This window comes from Branchiostoma floridae, chromosome 15 (assembly GCF_000003815.2).
Source record: "Branchiostoma floridae strain S238N-H82 chromosome 15, Bfl_VNyyK, whole genome shotgun sequence".
Taxonomy (NCBI): Eukaryota; Metazoa; Chordata; class Leptocardii; order Amphioxiformes; family Branchiostomatidae; genus Branchiostoma; species Branchiostoma floridae.
The window spans coordinates 14,186,492-14,207,373 of NC_049993.1; the positions used below are offsets into that span (position 1 = coordinate 14,186,492).

Sequence of the window (20,882 nt, forward strand, 5' to 3'; positions counted from 1 at the left end):
TTTCATGTGTTTGATTTACGGCTAGAACAGATGTCGTAATATACGACGAGGATTGCTCAGCGAGGGTCGTAAAATACCCTGAAAGTGTTCTATCTCCTGAAGGGCAACCTGGCAGACTATGGGAGGTCAATATATGGTTCTGTGGCCCATTTTAAGCGGACACACCCGTGAGAAAACCCGGAGAAGTGAATTACGCAGTAACGCAGTAGGAGTCTAACACATTGTGACAGGCGAGAATCAATTTCCAACCCCTTGGATACTACTCCGTAGACTACCTCAGGGCCATCGGGCGCCCCAGTCGATATCTGCTGCCCACCGAGAATGGCCCAGACGCCTACAGGTAACATACAGTGACGGGAACATAAGCTCCAGGAAAGGAATAACCCCCAAGACCGAGACAGATTTCGATATAAGGCAGACAGTCCTGGTCTGCAGAGCACTTGCATCGGGGATAGACGATCTCTCTCTCTCTCTCGTCTCAGATATTGCGTACAGTCCATTTTCTCCTGTTTCTTTTATGTCCATGACACAAGACTGTCAGAACAAGTAGAACGGATTAATAGACCACAAATTTACATGGAGTAATCTTAGAAATGTTTGTGGGTCAGGAAGTTACTCTTCTAGATTCCTATATAAGGCAGACAGTCCTGGTCTGCAGAGCACTTGCATCGGGGCTAGACGATCTCTCTCTCTCTCTGTAGACTCAGATATTGCGTACAGTACATTTTCTCGCGTCTCAAGTCACAGCTGTTTCTTTCACGACACAAGACTGTCAGAAAAAGTAGCATGGATTAAAATACCACAATATGTACATAATGTGATCTTAGAAATGTTACTGTAGGACAGAAAGTTACTCTTCAAGACACAAAAGTTCGTGGAGTTAAAGTTGTCAGAGTTTTGTTGACAAGTAGTTGCTGCTACGAAGATTAAAGGTAAAGAGCAAATTGCACGGAGTTCTAAAGTTATCAAATTATCAAGAGATTTTATGATGAACTAAGTAGATTTACTACCTTTAATGTTTTTGAATACTCCCCACTTATTTGCATGCTTAAATCATTCGTAAGCAATCATTTTAGTTGCGACTTTTTGAATGCAATGTAATACCAGGTGCAAGAGTGTATTTCTGCGTATACAAGGAGAGGATTGCCCCAACATTTACCTTCAAGAGAAGACATACATGAAAAATTGAGCCCCAGGGACTATAATGGGCATGCTTGTCGTCTATCTGTGGGTATATGATACCTTTGTACATTGTGTCTGTCATAATGTGCATGCCTGGGTCTATTTCTGGGTATATCTGGTGCCTTTGTACATTGTGTTTGTTTCCAAACATTGCCGTCAGCAGTTACACCGCATGCTATTCATCATCCAGGGAGAAAAATACCACTCAGATTAACAGCCTCCGTGCAGATTATATCGCCGTCTTATCAAAGAGATAGGATAAGGATGAATGATGTTCGAGTTTGTCTTCAGAAGCTTGTACTGTATGTTGTCGCAAAATATGCATTATTTGCTTTAGGCCTCTATTTTGCGTTGACAAAGAGATTCGAGAATACACATTTTCATTTTGTGGGTGGGCTGACTACGCAGTAAGGGGATGAGTTGCTACGAAGTTGCAATAGGCGGGGCTAAATTCCAAGGGTCTGGAGTGGCTGCCTTTCGGCGCTAACTCGGATGACTTCAATACGACAGTAATTGCACCATGTGCTGCCATAGTACTGTATCGCATGGTTTGAAGGTGTGGCTCTCCTCAAACACGGGACCTCCATATAACGTTCTATCCGAAGGACAGCTCTAACTGAAGCTTTATACGCGTATTTCTACATGAGTGTGCAAAAATCCTTTCGCAAGGGTACAAGATCGGTGTCATATCAACGGATTCGAATCCAGGACCTCTGAGTCAATGGTCATACACCCTGCCATTACGCCAAACGACCCCAGAAGAAGCTCTACACATCGTCAGCATATTTCAGACACAACAAAATACCCAGGCATTGCTAAAGATTTTCAAGCGAAGGAATCCATATCCCTTGTCCCCGGCGAGGAAAACAAGACATTGTGATCAATGTTGCTCATTAAACTTCCTCATATGGAAAACCGTAGGATATTCCCAAGGTTTTAGGTAGGATTGGAAGGAAAACAGACGATCTTTAGTTCGTTGCCCTTGAAGAATCTTGTGGATTAGTTGTTGACCTTGACATTGGTCTTATCTAATATCCCACTGGTCAAGGACGATCAATGCCATTGATTTAAAATGATTAGGTTCCAACGGATAATTGTAACTGGCTAATCAAGCCAGGAAATGTAACCGTTAACATTTGAACTCGAAATTCGGATAATATTGCCATTAGGTCCAGTAACGGATCCGGAGTATAGAAACTATTTATTCAAGTATTAAAAATGAGCTCAATTTGTATCATACGTTACTGCGTATTTTGATTGCTTTGTTGATACTATAATTGTGAATGTATACCGCATGTCATGGCCTTTATAGTGATGTATTGAAAATTGCATGCCCCCAAAGCGTCCCTAAATTGGAATTTCCTGGTACGAATTCATACTGGACGGACCGGGGGACACACATGGATGGCCTGGTCTGGCTTTCTCATTACTTCTCGGTCACCAATGTCACTTGTGGAAGATTCTCACGTCTGCAGCTTATTTTAGCGATTCATCCAATCACACAGTAATGCACCCTTTCTGCTAGGACGGCGCTCTCGGCGCGCTCTCTCTTCTACCTAAAATGTGACATATCCCTCAATGAATTGTATAGAAAAGAAACGAATCTTTTTACACTCTCTGTGTTTGGCTGTCTTCTCAGTCACACTTTTACGTTTCGTCTGGTGACCAAGTGTGAAAGCGAAGGATACACATATCCCATTTAGGTTGCAGTCAGATTTTAGCGCGATCGCCGTCTAGTAGAAACTAAGAAAGGGGGTATAAACGGCTTGTCTGGAAAGTCTCGGACAGTGGGCGCCAACGGAAACCATATTGGTGGCTCAGATTTGGTTATTGATTGCCTAGGGGCCGCGTAGACGGACAGCCCATGTCGCCGGAGATTTCCCAGATATTAGAAAAGAAGCCAATAAAGACGCATTGATGGCTATGAGGGGCAGAACGCGCCGGTAGCGGGGGACGTCGATAAAACCCTCGCCAAGTTCAGTGCGCGAAGGATCACGGGTAATGATTGCAGTCCGCCATTTTGTTTTTGAAGAAGGGAGGGCAGTGAAGCTGACAATCATCCCCAAGTCACATTCTGCATGAGCCTCTTTGGTATCGTATAAAAAAGATTGACGGGTAACGGCTATATTGTGCATCCGCCATTTTGAAAAAGAATTGTATGAGGCTGTATACCTACCTACCAATCTTCCCAAAGACTCATTCTGTATACATAGTCTCTTTGGTATTTAAGGTATCAAAAAGATTGTAATCATCCTTTTACATAAAATTCTAAAGCCTTTACCAAATAGATTTTTGCACATGACATGTCTCAGTCTGAAAAATATTATTGAATTTATGAATATGAAAAAAAATTGAAATCCCAAGAAAGGCCATTGACGCAATCGGGGTCACAATCTTTTCAACGGAAGCCTTTTAAACTACGGAAGCTGTTTGAACTAAGAAATACAGGTCAACACGTAGTATTATATAGCTATTGATGTATGTAGCATGTAGAGATATACTGATCTAACTGGCTAAATTTAGACCAAAGAAAAAAAAAGCATGGCTTTTACGCATTTGAGATCACGTTGCTATACACATTCATAGCTTTGGGTGGTAAACATCTTCAATATCAACGTAATCACATAGGCGGTGTCCTTCTCTATATCTCATCTTCAGTCCAGAGGGTATATATGAACATGATAAAGAGTAATACGGTAGTTTTTACATCGGCAGTGTTATGCAGGGAGAGATGATACTAGATAACGAACACATGAAAACCGATGATGCATGATGAGATTAACGCGAGCCTTTGCCTCTGATACCCGAATGAGAACAGAAAGGTCCATAATCGTCTCTCTCAGATTTAGCTGCATACAAGTCGGATGAAATATCACCATGTCCTCGCCTTTGGCTGCACGGGGAGATGTATCTAAATGGACGGGTTTGAGCACTTTCAAACCCGGGTGGCCGCAAAGTAGAGGACTCCGAGGCATATGACATGATGTTCTTTGATGTGTGATAGATCCACGGATTATCAATAGGCACTTGGATTTTTGATGGATTAGAAGATTATCAACGTCAAGGCCGTCCTTCTTATGTCCTTAGGCAATATATCATCTTAGTGGTGGCAGGGATTCGATTTGGCTCAAGCTGGTACTTTGATAATGGACATCCGAAGGGGTCAACTTGGCCGAACCTGGGTAGCTGTATGTAGCTGGGTCAGGAGAGGTCAAAAGGAAAATGTTGAACCACTGAAGGCTGCATTAAGAGATTCGACATTGCTGCGGTTTACCAAGTATCAGGAATTCGATCGTTTCCAACCCACTGACTCACAGTTAAATGTAGAGCTCTGAATATCATATGAAATATTCAAATGTTGCAGCATGTCTTCTCTACATTCTTAACAAATCGCTCAACAAATTTCAATATTTTAGTACTGTTAAGCAGACATAATGATAAAATCCAGTATGTCTTTTCTGACGGCCAATATTCAAGTAACTGGAAAACACTAGTCGTTACAATAAATTATGACTTCTCTGGTTTGAATGCTCACTTATGAGGTGAGACTCATTTCTAAAGAATATATTTTATGGCTTACATCGTTTTAGACATCACGGTTCGGGCCATATTCTGGAACTGGATTAAAGCACAAATAGAAATTGTATAAGACAAAGATTACAGTTTTCGTTAGTACTTAGTAGACTGGGAGGAATATTACACGAAAATTACACCATTATGGCTTAGTTTGTGGCATAGCATTCTTTCTTTACATCTGCACATATCTATGTATAATATTGATTTTAGAAATATTGATCTTTAACTATTTCTATTTTGAAAAAGTCCGTTCAATCCAGTTGTATATACATCGTACTATATTGCTTCTGATTTTTGTACATACAAAAATGAACAATTGAATTGAAATTGCACCGTGACTACAAAATTCCTTCACCTTTATTGGAGCCCTAATTAGAAAGCAGTGGAAACCGTCTTGACATTTCAGAAAACAAATTGCTTCACAGTTCGGCTTATACCCATAATTCTAGAAAGAATTGCCCGTTTCCTTGCACTATTCTGTCATTGCAACTGTAGAACGAATCAAGCACATTACACCAAATTACCCGTCGTTATGGACGTGCCGAAATTCATCATTGAACGACTCGCTCGCAGTGGATTGGGCTTGCGCAGAAAACGCCTTCTTTGTCAGATAATCTCAGATACGACATTGCCTTGGACTTAAGACGTAATAGGGAGCAGTACAAATGACCTCGAGAAAGTGGAGATCATCTTTTGACAGAAAAGTACGCTAATGTGTGTAGTTAAGGAAAAGTATACAATTTGTATATTATAACTGGGAGTTTTCAATTCAAGAAATAGCAAGACAATTTATTTTCGTAGACTATGGAGAAATTATGGAATCGAATCAGTATGGGCTAAGTCGGGTTAGTTCATAAATTATGACGTCGAAACAAAAATTAACCATTTGCGAAACACAAAAAATGTCACGATTTTGCAGAAATTGTCACGCTGTAGCATCTCTTTTCATTTAGCAAGAGCGGTAACAATTTTTGTAAAACTAATTAAATGCAAAACACCCCTACCGGAAATATGTGTTCAATTAATGAGCACGTTGACCTATTCCGCTCCACCTATACCAAAAGGTCAAGGGTTAGAAGTAATGACATCTAGGGCTTTCAAATGGCAACTTAGTTGCTTCCCTAGTGAGGTCCGGACACTGATAGGTCAGGTAAATCCCCTACTTCATGAGCATTAAACATCACGACTGCTGCTGATTCGAACGTGACGAGGCAATGTACGATAGAATGTACTATCCTACTAGAATAACTTGTAACTTTCAACCGCTGTTATGAGTAGACTCAGCGACCCATCTGTAGGGAGTAGCGCCCCTGCCCTTGAGGAGTTGGGCTCTCTTTCTCCCATACACATTTACAAACCAGAAAACTAAGCGACCACCTCCACACCCTCCCCACTAAAAGTGCACTCTCACCGCACTTGCGTCAAGCTTGCGTCACTGCGGGGTTCGTTCGCTGCGTCACTGTTTCGTTATTTTCTCCGATTCTTTTTTAGTAATTTGGATACTGCACAATACGTAAAGTATGAATTAAAAGACGACAAAATACACAAAAAGTAAGAAAGTTTGTTCTCTATCTCTGAAATTTGTTGAGTATCTTTCGAACCCCGCGGAGACGCAAGCGTGACACAAGTGCATTAAGAGTGCACCTTTAGAGTATCCCTACCCACACCGTGTCAGAGTCTTCAACTAATTGAAGTACACGAAACCAAAAGAAGAAGAAGACTATCATCAACAGAAAACGAGGCCTACGTGTCGAACTTTCTCCCCTACCACCCCTACGAGACAACATACTAAGCCTTTGCACTCAAACAACAGGGGCTAATTGCTTCATTAGCATCAAGCTCGCTTGTCTTTGTCTTAACCTTTTCCTTAGCATGTCTTCAGTTGATTTAATTTTTGGTAAATTACCTCTTGCACAACAGATTCTTCAGTCACTGACGTTTGACTGTTTACAAAGTCTATCAAGTTGCTTGAGTTATTGTTATATATCAATATAAATCTATCTATTGATCTATCCATTTATTGATATTTCCATCTATAAATCTATCTATACATATAGCTAGATATATATTTCCCACGCTCATAATGTCGTTTTTCAAACGGGAAAACCTATTGATTACGTATTTCGTAATCCAGTTTGATTTAGAACGTAGGCAGTTTCGTTTACCGACCGCTTTTTACAGTGACTTTACGGAGGTTGTTGTCTCAGCACTTTCAAGAGTTAGTAACATGAATCAATCTATCAATCTTATTATGCATATATAGATATATGTTTCTCACAATAAGTTTTACAAATGGATAAACCTACAAATTACTACTTTCGTAAACTAATCTGATTTAGAACGTAGTCAGCTTCATTTACCAGCCACTTCTTACAGTGACTTTACGGAATATGTTGTCTCAGCACTTTCGAGAGCTAGTAACACGAGGCGGACTGACAAGTTTGAAGCCCCTGCAACGAATGAGTCATTTACCAGTACCTCCGGGCGTAATCAAGATTTTCAATTACCCAAGGCGTTATGGATAGGATTCCGACTCTGTCATTTGGGCTTGGCGCAAAGCATATCGAACGTAATCATGGTCAAAAATGAAACGGAATGTAGAGCCGTGTGAGGGAAGGCAGGGTATGTTGTATGATGTATTATCTCGTACCCGGCTCTCTTTCATCGTTCGATGGCCCTAAAGATGAATCATTACTCAATTTTCCGTTGAAAGGGCAGTGCTGCTATTTCAACCGCCGAAGCTCTTTGTTAAATGCTGCGGTACACTTTGGGGATCTGCCGCTACTACCTATGGTTGTCAAGCTAACAAAGAAAGAGCTTTCCAAGTTCGGAACAGACCATCAATATTCTGGAGAAAAACACTCGCGTGTTCAACAGGGGAAAGTTACAAGCGGTGAATCATCCGAAGTTTTATCTATATTTTTGTTGCATAATCAACAGTTAAAGTGTAATAAGCGCCGAGAGAGATATGGTTTTTATCTGGAAACGCATATCTGGCTTTGGTATCGTTCTTTTGCATGTATGGTTTGGGCGCTGGCATTCACAAGTGCTTTAAGGGGAGTTAAAATCTTTCATTCTCCAAAACTCACAAGGTTGTGCTATTGTTTTTGTATATATTTTTCTATTTGTGGCATTTACGAGTGCTTAAATGTAAGTTAAAGAGTACTTGAACATGTTAAAATATTTAAGCCTCATTTACGAATAACTTAAACAATGCTTAGATATCTGATTTCGTGCAGAGAAACGGATGCAATTACACCATGCAATGGATGTTCTCTCAAGAGGAACAACATAAGTCGGCTTAAAAATCAACAGAATTCTTTGCTCCTTTCTTTGCGTCCCTGCTCGGAACTGTTCAATCAGAATCCCACTTACTGTTAGCGAGAACTTTTGCCGCCCAAACCCTCGCGAGGCGATCTCTGCGACACAGGGGAGCACGTTTCATTAAAAGTAGAAAAAAGGCTGTACGTTTTGGCAATTCCCAGGTGCAAATTGGCTTGATTGAAGTACTTGAAACCAAAGTAAAGCCGCCGGTCCCTCGGGACTTTCGATCGTGACCGCCATTGGAAACGCACGTCCTCTGTTAAATTTCCACCGTCATGCTTTGACCGAAATGTGCTTCTTTGATAATGGAGCCATAGCGGTGGTAGCAATTTAGCTAGCAGTTCCTTGTCGGTCTATGTCCTTGCATTTAGTACTTTTATCCCTCTTTCATCAAGTTTCAAACAGCCAATTACTCATAACCCACGGGGTAATATTACATTGCATTTTCGAATAGAAAATGAATTCTAAACTACACAAGGTTTTCAACTAACTGAATAGTAGAATTATATATACAAATACATCTGTATATATAATTTGCGTAGAAAGGGTTTCCAGTAAATTGTAATTCCTTTGATTTGCAAGGTCAAAAACCATTGAAAAGTCTACAAAGAGGCGTCCTTGGGAGTTTGTTGAAAACAAGAGAGAACCTTTTAGATACAAAAAAACTAACTTGCCATTCTGTTAGCACTTGTACCTGAGCATTCAGCTAATCGAGGTTTTGCACCAATTATCCTTAGAAATATACCAGATTTTAAGTGCTAAGCTCAATTTTTTGTTAGCTAGTAGTATACCCACTGTCTGATAACAATCACCTGCACACGTTTGCATATCGTTTTCACACTAAATACGTTATCGCTTTCATCATGGTGACAAGTTGACATCGGCCTTCATATCTTGGTTTCCAGCATCCATTTTTGATGACATGCGATACATTTCTTACCTCCACGCAATTATCTTGATTGATTTGGTGATTACACCATCGCAGTAGCCGCCAATAAGTCTCCTATGTGCCTCTCCTGTGTCAGTAATTATGCCATTGTGCGGTTTCATCAGCTGGGGATTAATATTCATATCGAATAGAACGTAATAATGTCACATATGATAGCATATTTATGTCTCGGAGGTCGGTGGGAATTCCCAATCCCTTTGTCACATGGAATCACCTGTGCGTGATATCGGGAGACCGGCTTTTGTGATCAGCCGCCCGAATGTAGTCCATGTTGAATGGGAACTGCGTGATGAGGCTCTCTAAGGGGAATTAGCATTTCAGCGACATGGATGCAACTATCTCACACCTTTATCAACCCTTCAGTGACCCTTTCACAGCGATATATTATTAACAGCAATGCACAACAATGTTAAAGAAATCATTACTACGGGTTTTAACGGTACTTTAGAATATTTCAATGAGTGTCAGTTGTTACCTAGTACCTGGAAGCATGTTATATTTGTGTAGAATTTGCTGTAACTTTGGATCTCAATAATTGTTAAAACGGCTTCATTCAGATGATTTTATCGAAATGATTATGATAATGATAATAATCATATAGAAACAAAAAGAACGCGCAGGTCGGTATAGGCAAATGATCTCATATTGTTCTGATTATGAATATTTTTGTATACGTCTTTTTTTTTCGAAAAATGCACTCTAATAATCTGCCGAACTACGCTTGTATGCACGCCCATATCCTGTGAAGTATACCACATATTTAATTGATCCAACCCACCAAGCTATTTTGCCTTAGGTTTATGGCCCCCATTGAAATCCCCGCATTGTGGCATCTGACCTCCTTAAGTCAGGAAGAACATTACGGCGCTGAAACTTATTACAATTGCCGCCATCATCTTCAAGGCCAACGGCAAAGGCGTGGCAGATGCCAATATTTTACAACCCCCCAAACGACAGCGAAGTGTAACACCCGTGCAGTAAATAGCACATTCGGTAACTTCAAACCGTTTTAGGACACAAATAATGCACGAAAACAAAAAGCAAAGTTGATGTTTTATCACTTTGAGGCCATGAGTTTAGCTTTATACCAGCACTTTGGGGTATAAAGCTCTTTGCACGATGATGCCAGTAGCCCATGTGAGTCGTTTTTCCAACCTTATCATGAATAATCTTTGTTGAAAACATTCGGGCATGTCATTGAGGCAAATGGACACGACTACCAGCTTTCCTAAAGCTCCTTTCGTGATAAGTATTCGAGCCTTACTTCAAAATCAGACACTAAAGCCAGAGCTAAAACAAGCACCCACTCTTAAAGCCTTTCACCAAGCTTTGAAATCTGACCTCTGACCCTCAAAGGCCGGTTGATGATATGCCAAAGTTGAGTGCCCCCGATGCAGAATCAAAACACGTCTAGACATGCATTAAACATGTTGGCTATGACGTCGTAAGACATGTCTTATAGAATTGCGCCTAGAAGAAAGAACGGTTTGCAATTTAGGACCTTCACATTTACTCACAATGTATTCTTCTACGCATGAGCAATTTAAACCACAAACCATTTTATTCTTTTTGTATATTCAACGTATCAGCAAAACATGAGTGATTGAAATTGACCTACCTGACCTAGTGACGACAGTTGATGACGTGGAGTCGGTGTGGCGCAGACTCCGTAGCTCCATGGATTGCTTGTAGCTGGGATGGTAGCTGTAGATGGGCGGGCTGATGGCGACCAGCTTCGGGTTGTCGCGCATGCCCCGACCGTTCCCCCGGCATGCCAACGCGATGAGGATGCATAAGAAGACCACAGCTGCCCCGGCTAGGGTGCCAAGTAGCGCCGTCTCCCACCTAGACTTGATCAGCGGCGTTTTTATACCTATAAAGAAGAGTATAACATATTAGGCGCAGATAAAGTGGGATTTGATTGTATATTGGGTAAAAATTGTTTTTTGGAGTTATGACCAGTCCTCTTATTCTTACCAGTATACATCAGAGCCCACCAGTCTTCCCTCAATCGAAACGGGTCCCGATACCGACTTCCAAGCACCTTTGACCCTTTGCTGACGTCACACGTCCGGTCTGGATGTGAAGTATGAAGCAAGAAACCTGTCAAAGATGACGGGAAGTTGGTATCGTCCCCCGTCCCGATCTAATGAACGTCGGTAGGTCTTGATGACGATGTGGATAAAGTATTCCTTACTTTCATCACGAAATAAGGCTATTTAGTCTCAAGTACATGGTAAAATTGTGTGATCTAAAACACATACATCATGTCGAGAATACGGCTACTAAATTTTGACAGCGTTCTTGCATAGTCATAAATACATGTGTCAAGTTCCTGTGAGAAAATGAATGTCTTAATCATGTAAGACGTTGACTCGGCAAAGGTTCTTCCAGTGCTTCGCATCAATATCAATATTACCGGAGCGCAAGGAGGACCTTGACGGTAGGGAGAGAAGACATGAAATATTTCCCACGTGCCAGTAATTAGACGCCTTGTCAAACAGAATCTAGCTGAAATATTGCCCAATTTGCGTCTGTTCTATGCTATCTTCAGACAGCAAAATCCCCCTGGAAATCCATAATAAGCGGTTTTGACCACCCTCTCCATGTTTAATAGCAACCTTCTCGCTTGTATCTGTCCTCTTTTCTTTACTATCTGAAGATCCTTTTATCCCCTCAAGGTATAAGGTACGCTAGAAGCAAAGAAATCAATCCATAAACAGCATGCTGGTTAGAGATAGCTGATTTTGTAACAAGGTTGGCGGAGTGATCTATAGAGCTGTTCGGAAAAAAAAGTATAATCGCTAAGGCGCATGGGTAACCGCATCACCTACAAGTTGAATTTCCTCACATATCCCTGCGAGCGGAGGCAATTCGAGATAGCCTTAGTGTAGAGAAGGGCAATGTATTCGCAATTAGCTGGTAAAGACGAAGAGTTTCAATGCCTGTCCTCCCGTTAAATCCGAACTTGGAAACGCAATCCGCGGAACTTCAGGCAACACATTCAATCATCCTCAATTCTGCTCCTGGTGTATTTTCGGGGGGCCCTCTCCTATGACCCGTGGCGCGTGCCTAATCACAAAAAAGCGCCGTAAGCCGGAGAGAGGCTTGGAATCATACGTTCGGCGCGACTCCCAGAATGAATATGAGGCAATCGGAGTCGTCAAGAGATCACGTTGTAAATTTTGCAAATACCAATCAATTTGTCACCTAAACGTCGACGTGCGAGCCGTCTAGCATTCCGTACGCGATGCAAGCAAAGGTCTAAAGAGCTACATTTAACTCACTCGTGGTTAGATTAACAATAGAGGATTTGAAGACAATGCTACACGAAGCACAGCAGAACCTCTTTAGCATACTTATTTTCACACTAGCCGCTGAAAAATTGGGTGTGTCATTCGAAACCGTGCTTATATCTAACGCTATTTTTCCAGGACCTAGACTGGATTATTGGGAACATAAATTTACACTGGGACCTAATCGTTAAGGAAAAAAATACTACCTAGTGTTTGTCCTCAAGCTCATTTTGTAACTGTACACTAGAGGCTGCGACTACGGTGTGACTGCTGTGCGACTTCTGTGCGATTTCTTAGTTCACGAACGCGGAGTTTTTTAAACAACATTTTGTGTGCTTTGTATTTTAAATCGTACTTTTGCATATTGTGCTATATTCCAATTCTGAATAAAGGGTTAACAAATCTAGTTTTGGCTGCTCTTCAGTCGCACAGTCATTGCCATATATTAACGCATGGTAAAGTTGAGCTTAACAATTTTCAGATTCTTAACGTAATGGTTGCACGAATCTTGTACCGGTCACTGTACAGCTGTTCAACCATAGCTGTGTAGCGTGAAAGGGGATTAACAAAGATGTAATATGAAAATCTAAACAACGTTAATGCGTGATTAAGCTTAGTAATCTTTAGCAGGATATATCCCAATACTGAAAGACATGGTTACACGAATATTGTACTGGTCTCTATACTGTTGCTCAACTATCACGCATAGTACCAGAAGGGACTAACAAATATGTAATATGAAAATCTACACAATGTTAACGCAGTTAAGCTTAGTGAAGTTAAGCTTGGCAATTTTCCGATTCTAAAAGGAATTGTGTTCGAATCTTGTATTGGTCGCTGTATAGTTGCTCGAGCATCACCCTCTAGTACCAATAATAAAAGGGACTAATAAAGATGCAATATGAAAATCTACACAACTTAAACGCAAGGTAAAGTTAAGCTTAGCAATTTGAACGGTTGCACAAATATTGTATTAGTCGCTGTACATCGCTCAACCATCGCCCTCAATTGCCAAAAGGGACTAACAAAAATGTAATATGGAAATCTACACAACGTTAACGCATGGTGGAGTTAAGCTTAGTAATTTTTGGCAGGATACTTCAATTCACGAGTCTTGTATTGGTCGCTGTGCGTTCGCTCAGCCATCGACACATAGTACCAAAAGGGACTAACAAAGATGTAATATGAAAATCTACACAACGTCAACGCAAGGTGAAGTTAAGCTTAGCAATCTTTGGCAGGATACTCCAATTCATGAGTCTTGTATTGGTCGCTGTGTGTTCGCTCAACCATTGCTGCACAGTGCCAAAGGGACTAGCAAAAATGTAGTATGAAATTCTACACAACTTAAAGGCATTGTGAAGTTAAGCTTAGCAATTTGAATCTTGCATTGGTCGCTGTACAGTTGCTCAACCATCGCCGCATATTGCGAAAAGGGACTAAAAAGATGTAATAAGAAAATCTACACAACTTTAACACATGATGAAGTAAAGCTGAGCAATTTATCGATTCTCTAATGAATTTTGCTCGAATCTCATATTGGTCGCTGTACAATCGCTCAATCATCGCCGTCTATTGCCAAAAGGGACTAACAAAGATGTAATATGAAAATCTTCACAACGTTAACGCATGGTGAAGTTAAGCTTAGCAATCTTTGGCAAGACCTCCGTGGTTCCAGGGCCTTGTGGAATAAATCTAGCTCCACTCATGTTTGAAAGCGATACATTTTCCACGCTTCTATACTCTCAGGTAGGTCTCCTGGCGATGCCGCTAGTCACTCAGGAGCCGTAATTAGGCTATGAGTCGTAATAATTGATGCCCTAATATGTATAGAGTAATATTTTCCCAAGAAAAGTAATACCCGGGAGTAATAAGGGTCTGAGATAAGTGGGGGATGGGTAAATGCTGGCTGTCGGGAGTAAAGGGATGATAGGTATCTCTTTACGCCACTTATACGGGTTTCTTGGTAAGTGCTAGGTGCTAATGCAAAAGGAGGGTTGGTAATGTTACGATGTATGTTATTTTGTACCAGTCTGATCAAACAGAAGGTACAATACAATGCAGTGGGAGGTGGGCTCTGTCTATGATGGTAAACGGGGTCTGTATCGGTCTATGACGAGGTAATGATCGAGTCAAATAGAAGACAGTATGTTGTAAAGGAGTGTTTCCACCATTCTAAAAGAACTGTGGAGGAAATAATATTTTCCGTTCCAGCTTCATAATATGCGCATTTTAAAATAGACAAACTCACAAAGCACACCAGTTGAAAACTGATGAAACGTAGTACATTTCCTGACATTACGCAGCCAGCCCACCTTCCTCAAAACTTCATATAAGAATGGGTCTGGCTTTGAGTTAGCCTCTATCGAAACAAACGAATAGACTATCTCTTCTTCATCCTATTTTTTTAAATATCACTCTCTCTCCCTCTCTCTCTCTCCTCCTCTCTTTCTATCTCGCCCTCTCTCGACCTCATCAACTGAAAGTTAGGTAATAGATTGAAGCAATCACCAACAACCGTACCGTATCAGTATACATCATGATTCGTCTCCCAAATTGGTTCTATAATTTGGACTTCAAAGTCAGGAGTGATAGGCACAGGTAATTGTTTCTTTCCTTTAAATCTCTCTCTCTCTCTCTCCCTCTCTCTCTCTTTCACTCTCTCTCTCTCTCTCTCTCCCTCTCTATATCTCGCTCTCTCTCTCGAACTCAACTGAAAGTTAGGTAATAGATTGAAGCAATCACCCACAACCGTACTGTATTAATATACATCATGATTCGTCTCCCAAATTGGTTCTATAATTTGGACTTCAAAGTCAGGAGTGATAGGCACAGGTAATTGTTTCTTTCCTTTAAATCTCTCGCTCTCTCTCCCTCTCTCTCTCTTTCACTCTCTCTCTCTCTCCCTCTCTATATGTCGCTCTCTCTCTCGAACTCAACTGAAAGTTAGGTAATAGATTGAAGCAATCACCCACAACCGTACCGTATTAATATACATCATGATTCGTCTCCCAAATTGGTTCTATAATTTGGACTTCAAAGTCAGGAAGGATAGCTGCAGTCTAATCAATAAAGGGAAGCGATCTGCTGAACTTTAGAATTATGAATGATAGGAAAGAGCAATGCATTCAATTTAATACTCCGACATAGTTTTCCAAATGGTGGCTCCGGTGCTCTATTCTAATTGAGGGGTCAGGACACCGGTAACATCTCCGCCTACCCAAATGTCGTTCGTACGATCTCAAGGGACAGTATTGGCAGACTAGGTTATCTGTTGTGTGGGGCGAATAGAATATGATGGCTAGACATCCAGTAGTAAACTTGATTCTCTCTTTAGATATTTAATCAATTTGATATTAATATATCTAATTGATCATTATAGGTGATAGATCTTAAGTTGCATTAAGGTCGTTTTATCATGATTTGTTTGTAATGGTTATGCAGTTCAGCCGCTGGCTACAAATGAACCTATTGTATTGTATTGTATTGTATTGTATTGTATTGTATTGTATTGTATTGTATTGTATTCAATTCAATTCTATTATATTCTATTCTATCTAAAAAAAATTGTTCGCTGTATTGCAAAGTTGCATCCCTAGAAGAAGAAAAAGAAAGCTTGATGCATTCCAACAACGGTGCCTCCGAAGGATACAAAACGTAACATGCAGAAATAAACTACAAGTGAGAGAGTGTATCAAATAAAACTACAAGTGAGAGAGTGCATCAAAAAGCGGGATGCTATAGAAAATATTTCTATCACTCTTTTAATCTTAAAGCCTTAAAGGGGCATTTCACTCCAGAAGCGAGTGTTATTTTCTGATAGATGATAGTTTTGGGACACAAATGCATCCAACTTTTTGCACAATTACCTCATCTGTCTTTTCATTAATAATCATTTTCTAAATCCAAGAACCCCCATACGGACCCGCTTCTAGTGTATGACTTTGCTTGCTTAGCCAACTTTCGTCACAAATTCTCGCTAATGAAAGTCCGGATAAGCTTTACAAAGCCTACTCCAAAATGAGTTGGAAGTGTCATCAAGGGAATTTTAAGAACTCGTTCTTTACCATGTTCACCTGAGTTTCGGCTTGAACTTTTGATAAATTTGACAAAACAGACTTTATTCAAGCATAACTAAATATTCTCTGTGGAATTATGATACCCGCTTCTGGAGAGGAATACCCCGTTTAATTACCCTTATCATAATCACCATTACCATACCACCAATATTCCAAAACAAAGCCTTACAGCTACAACACGTTGAAATTCAACGCTGTAGCAATCTAGTGATAGATTTCTTCCATTACGTAACGTTGAACCGCACCGTAACTGGATGCATGTACTAATTGCCGATACGGTATGCTGCACTGGTTTAACATGTATGCAGATGACACGCGTTGCACTTGAGTCAGCGCCCATCTCTGGCACTTATCCAATGACATTTGTTACTGTCGCTGCCTTACCTTTGTCTCTGTCTAAGGCGCCAGGAAAATCCACCCTGGAATATTTCTATTGATCACTGGTATAATAGAGAGCTGAAGAATCTTAAAAGGTCACAAAGGAAAACTGGAAAGGTAACATGTTCAAGAAAATGCTGAATGTTTCCCACCCTGTAATTTGCCTTTTGTTTAACTACTTGCACATAATACTATACCATTTGACCCTCCCTATTGCGTCGTCAAAATTAACATAATCTATTCAATTTGATTTTTTCATGGAATTACTGCGATAATAAACATATTAGGTAGGATTGTTTGGTGCACAATGAAATAAGCGCAATTGTTATTGACAAAAGTAGTGCCTTCTTGTGCATTTTTGTTTTATAGAAGTAATATGAGCATTTTTAAGGAACGTTAAAGCCACATTAACAAGTTTATAAACATCTGAAACCACTGCATAGCTGCTTCCATTGAGCCCTCACGAAAGAAGTAGAAAAAAGAAGACGACAAAAACACTATCGGCTACGCGCGGGAAACATAATATAATGCAAGCGGCACCCTGTTATACCATAAAAGGAGTACAGTTCGTTGGGATTTTATATCGTGTTAGGGGGGAAATGGTAGTTGGGTATAGAAACAATTTCGCACTGGTTTAAAGCTAGGCGGTGAAGAGACTTCAGTAAGCATACCTGCAAATATTTTTCATTTGACAGTACAGATATGTCTTTTACAAACGGTGGTTTATGGCATGTGAAAATTGATGTAATATTAGAAGCTGCCCTGTTATTGATATTTGATCAGCGCAGCCGTTTTTGATTCAGAAACAATTTTTGGTTGAGAACTCACGAAGCACTAGTTTAGGTCTTGTCATAGAATTCCAAATTTATCATCATCAACGTTTATCAAGAAATACCCTTTCAGGCCCATAGTTGCTAGCTGTATTGTAAATACATGTTAAGTTATTCTAAATGCGTTGTCTATCATTTTAATATAGCATGAACATGTTTATTACCGTTGGGGTTATCTTGGCATAGATTCCATAATTATGAACAGAGTCAAATTACAGAGAATGGGAAAGTCATATCAGGACATGTGATCTATCAAAGACTAACGTATGGTAACTATTGTACCACCTCTGACCCAGGAAAATAATTTTAAAATCCTGCGAGACAGCAGTGTAGCTATATCAAATGTATTTATACCGAGAAATGCAACAGGAGGCTTATATGTAGAGAGAATGTCATACATTCATTAAAGCAATTTATTCATTATCAAAGCAATTTACAGTTTATTTATAAAACATGTAGTTTTGATGGTCTGCAAAAAGAATTGATTTTCCTATCAGTTTTGTGTTTTTGTAAGGTTATCCACGAGGTGTTTGAACGCATGATAGTAAACCCATGCACTAGATCCTAATTTTAGAAAAAAGGTAAATCTTTGTCAGAATCTATTGCCTAATTGGATACATTTCAATTGAAGTCCAAGATTATTTAAATGTTTACAGGGAAGCAGCATTGAGAATATAAATAGAAATGATGATAGAAATATTTGAGATATACGTCCAAGCGGCAAAACAATGCTTATTACACAGGAATTTATAACCATTCTTTATGATGAATATCATTAAATCTCTTATTAGTTAAGACAGTATTTGAAAATCCTTCTTAAGACAATCTTTGCGGATGTATTTCTCGCTACGTGAACATAGAACCATCCTTGAAATCCTCCTAATGTACTAAGCTGTAGCAAAGAAACCAACTGATGCTTGAAATTCCTTTACAGTACAAGACAGTAGCGGAAAGCGTAAGTTGAACGGAACCTTAAGTGGGAGTGGTTGTACGGTGATGTCAATTTTGAAGACAATGATCGGGAGGGAATATATATGAACTAATAAAACATTGCAATTTCCCCACAACTTGTAACCATGTTGTTTTAGGGTTTGATATATTTGAATTTCTAGAAGCTTGAATCAAGAAAACATTATTGTTTGCTTGAAGGAAGTGGATAGCCACACAGAGAGTACGCAAAAGGGGCCAGCGTTATTATTGAAAAGATTGGGACAATTACTTGCGTATTAAGGTCACTAGGAGTTGTGTACAGTCTACTATTATAGCTGTTACTGGCTGCCATAATGTCGAGCAAAATTCACCTGTCTTGTCAAGGAAATATTGTCTTAAATCGTTGTAGGCTGGTTCTGTCACAGTCTGCTTGAAAATTTTATTACATCAAAATTATATGACGGTCTGCGCACGTGAATTTGACCTCGCCGTATATTTACGGATTGTATGTTTATTCATATACAATATTGACAGCTTCTCGCAAATATCACCGTGAAGGGCAACGCCCTAATATTTTGGCACGCCACATTTAACGTCCAGTCCAATAACAATCCCCAACTAACAAATGGAAGCAAAATTGAAAACCGTAATGTCCCATACGATTCAGTTGAATGTGCTCGCAGACGGCCATATTCATAACGGCAAATGTCCCGTGGGGGGTTCCTTTGTTGTGACGGCCATTCTCTCTACTTCAGCGATCGCTCGATAAAGAGTACCTATCTGATAGCCGTTACACTGTGAGAATCTCTTCAGAAGTTTCTAACTCTATGGACAATCAGCGCAAAGTACATGAGAACGAACACTTGGGGCATTCGTGAATGGACGAGATTCAGACGATAAAACATTTGTCTGTGTGAAAAACTGCGACATCAAGTCTCAGGCCAGGAGAAATAAATGGTTGTTGGCACATATCTTCCAGGATCAATTGTCTGTGTCTCCATAAATTTACGACAGTGCGACCCGAATTGCTGCACTCGGGACGCGTCTCGCCATCTGGGTTCTAATATCAAAGAGGAAGAAGGTGGAGAGGATAGCCATGATTTATGAAAACCTTGGAAAGGTAGTGAAGAGGAGATAACAAATTACATCAATTTTGGTCGCCTTAAAAAAGGCCTGCAGTAAACGAAGGGCTGTAGGGGACCGCGGGGTCTCCTGATGGATACCCACGGTCCATCTGCTGGTAGTTTTGCTAATGGAGGAAATAAACCCCAAACTTTATTTTTAGAAAGACGAATACGTTTTGGCGGCAACTTTTGCACCCCCCCCCCCCATCACCCAGCGATTCCTGAAAGCAGAATTAGACAGGCGTTGCATCTTAACGCTAACCCTAACCAAACCTTAACCCTGACTTAGCAACTGTGCTTTGTCAATTACGGAGAATTTTGCATTAACTCTATCCAGCCTGGGCTTTTTTTTGCATTCCCTGGCCTTGTGGTCTCATTCGACCCCCTTCGTAATTTCAATACGGCTTACCGTAAGATCACTGAATTTGCAGGGAGCAATGTACTTGTTAAGTTTTATAATTACTGAAATTTAGATGTCATTATCACTTAATATGACGTTATTCTTATATGCACTTATTTGCTGAAAGCTTGGATCTGACTGAAATTTGCATCATTTGCCACTTTAACCAAAACTAGATAGAGATCAGCTAAGACTCCTACTACCAGCTTGCCTTCTAGCAGTTTCACATGGTTTTTAAATCTTACCTACTGATTTGTTTTACATTCTTTTACTACAGAACTAATTGATCTCCAATCCTTTTGAAGAAAATGGCTTCGAGATGACCTGATAAAGTATACGGCAATGCCGCGGATAACATAGTACCCTTCAGCCATCCGACCTCCCCACCAGCCTCTCCATCATAGCTTGACCTACATACAGCAGGTATCAATTCATTTTCTATCATGGCTATTTATTGAAACTGTTCATCATGATGATAGGTGGACAAAGCAATCTTTTGACCACCCTTCGATCGCAATCGCACTTCAGAACAAAGACCTGTTCTTCTTACACCAGAGGTGTTATCAGCGCCAGCAGCTGCACTTAAGAGTGATTGATCTGAATACGTAAAGTATAACACCTTCTGAATATAAAGTGATAAGGGTTACTATCATCCTGTTGGCAATGATGGTGTCTGTCACGAAATATAGCTGTGAATCCCTGGATTTAACATTATTACCTTCGCAAGAAGAAGGTATTTTTTGCCTGGTTAGGATTTTTTTAGCTTGAACGATTTAATGCGTTGGTAAAAACTATTCCACCATTCAAGTTGAAC

General features: G+C 40.2%; 1 protein-coding gene across 1 annotated transcript in view; it reads right to left on the reverse strand.

Moving 5' to 3' along the window:
* The window catches only part of LOC118432068, a 66,540-nt gene that overhangs the window by 16,003 nt on the left and 29,655 nt on the right, over positions 1-20,882 (reverse strand). Inside the window, exon 6 of the mRNA XM_035843577.1 lies at positions 10,650-10,904. Coding sequence (XP_035699470.1) covers positions 10,650-10,904 — 255 coding nt within the window. The remainder of the gene's footprint in view (positions 1-10,649; positions 10,905-20,882) is intronic.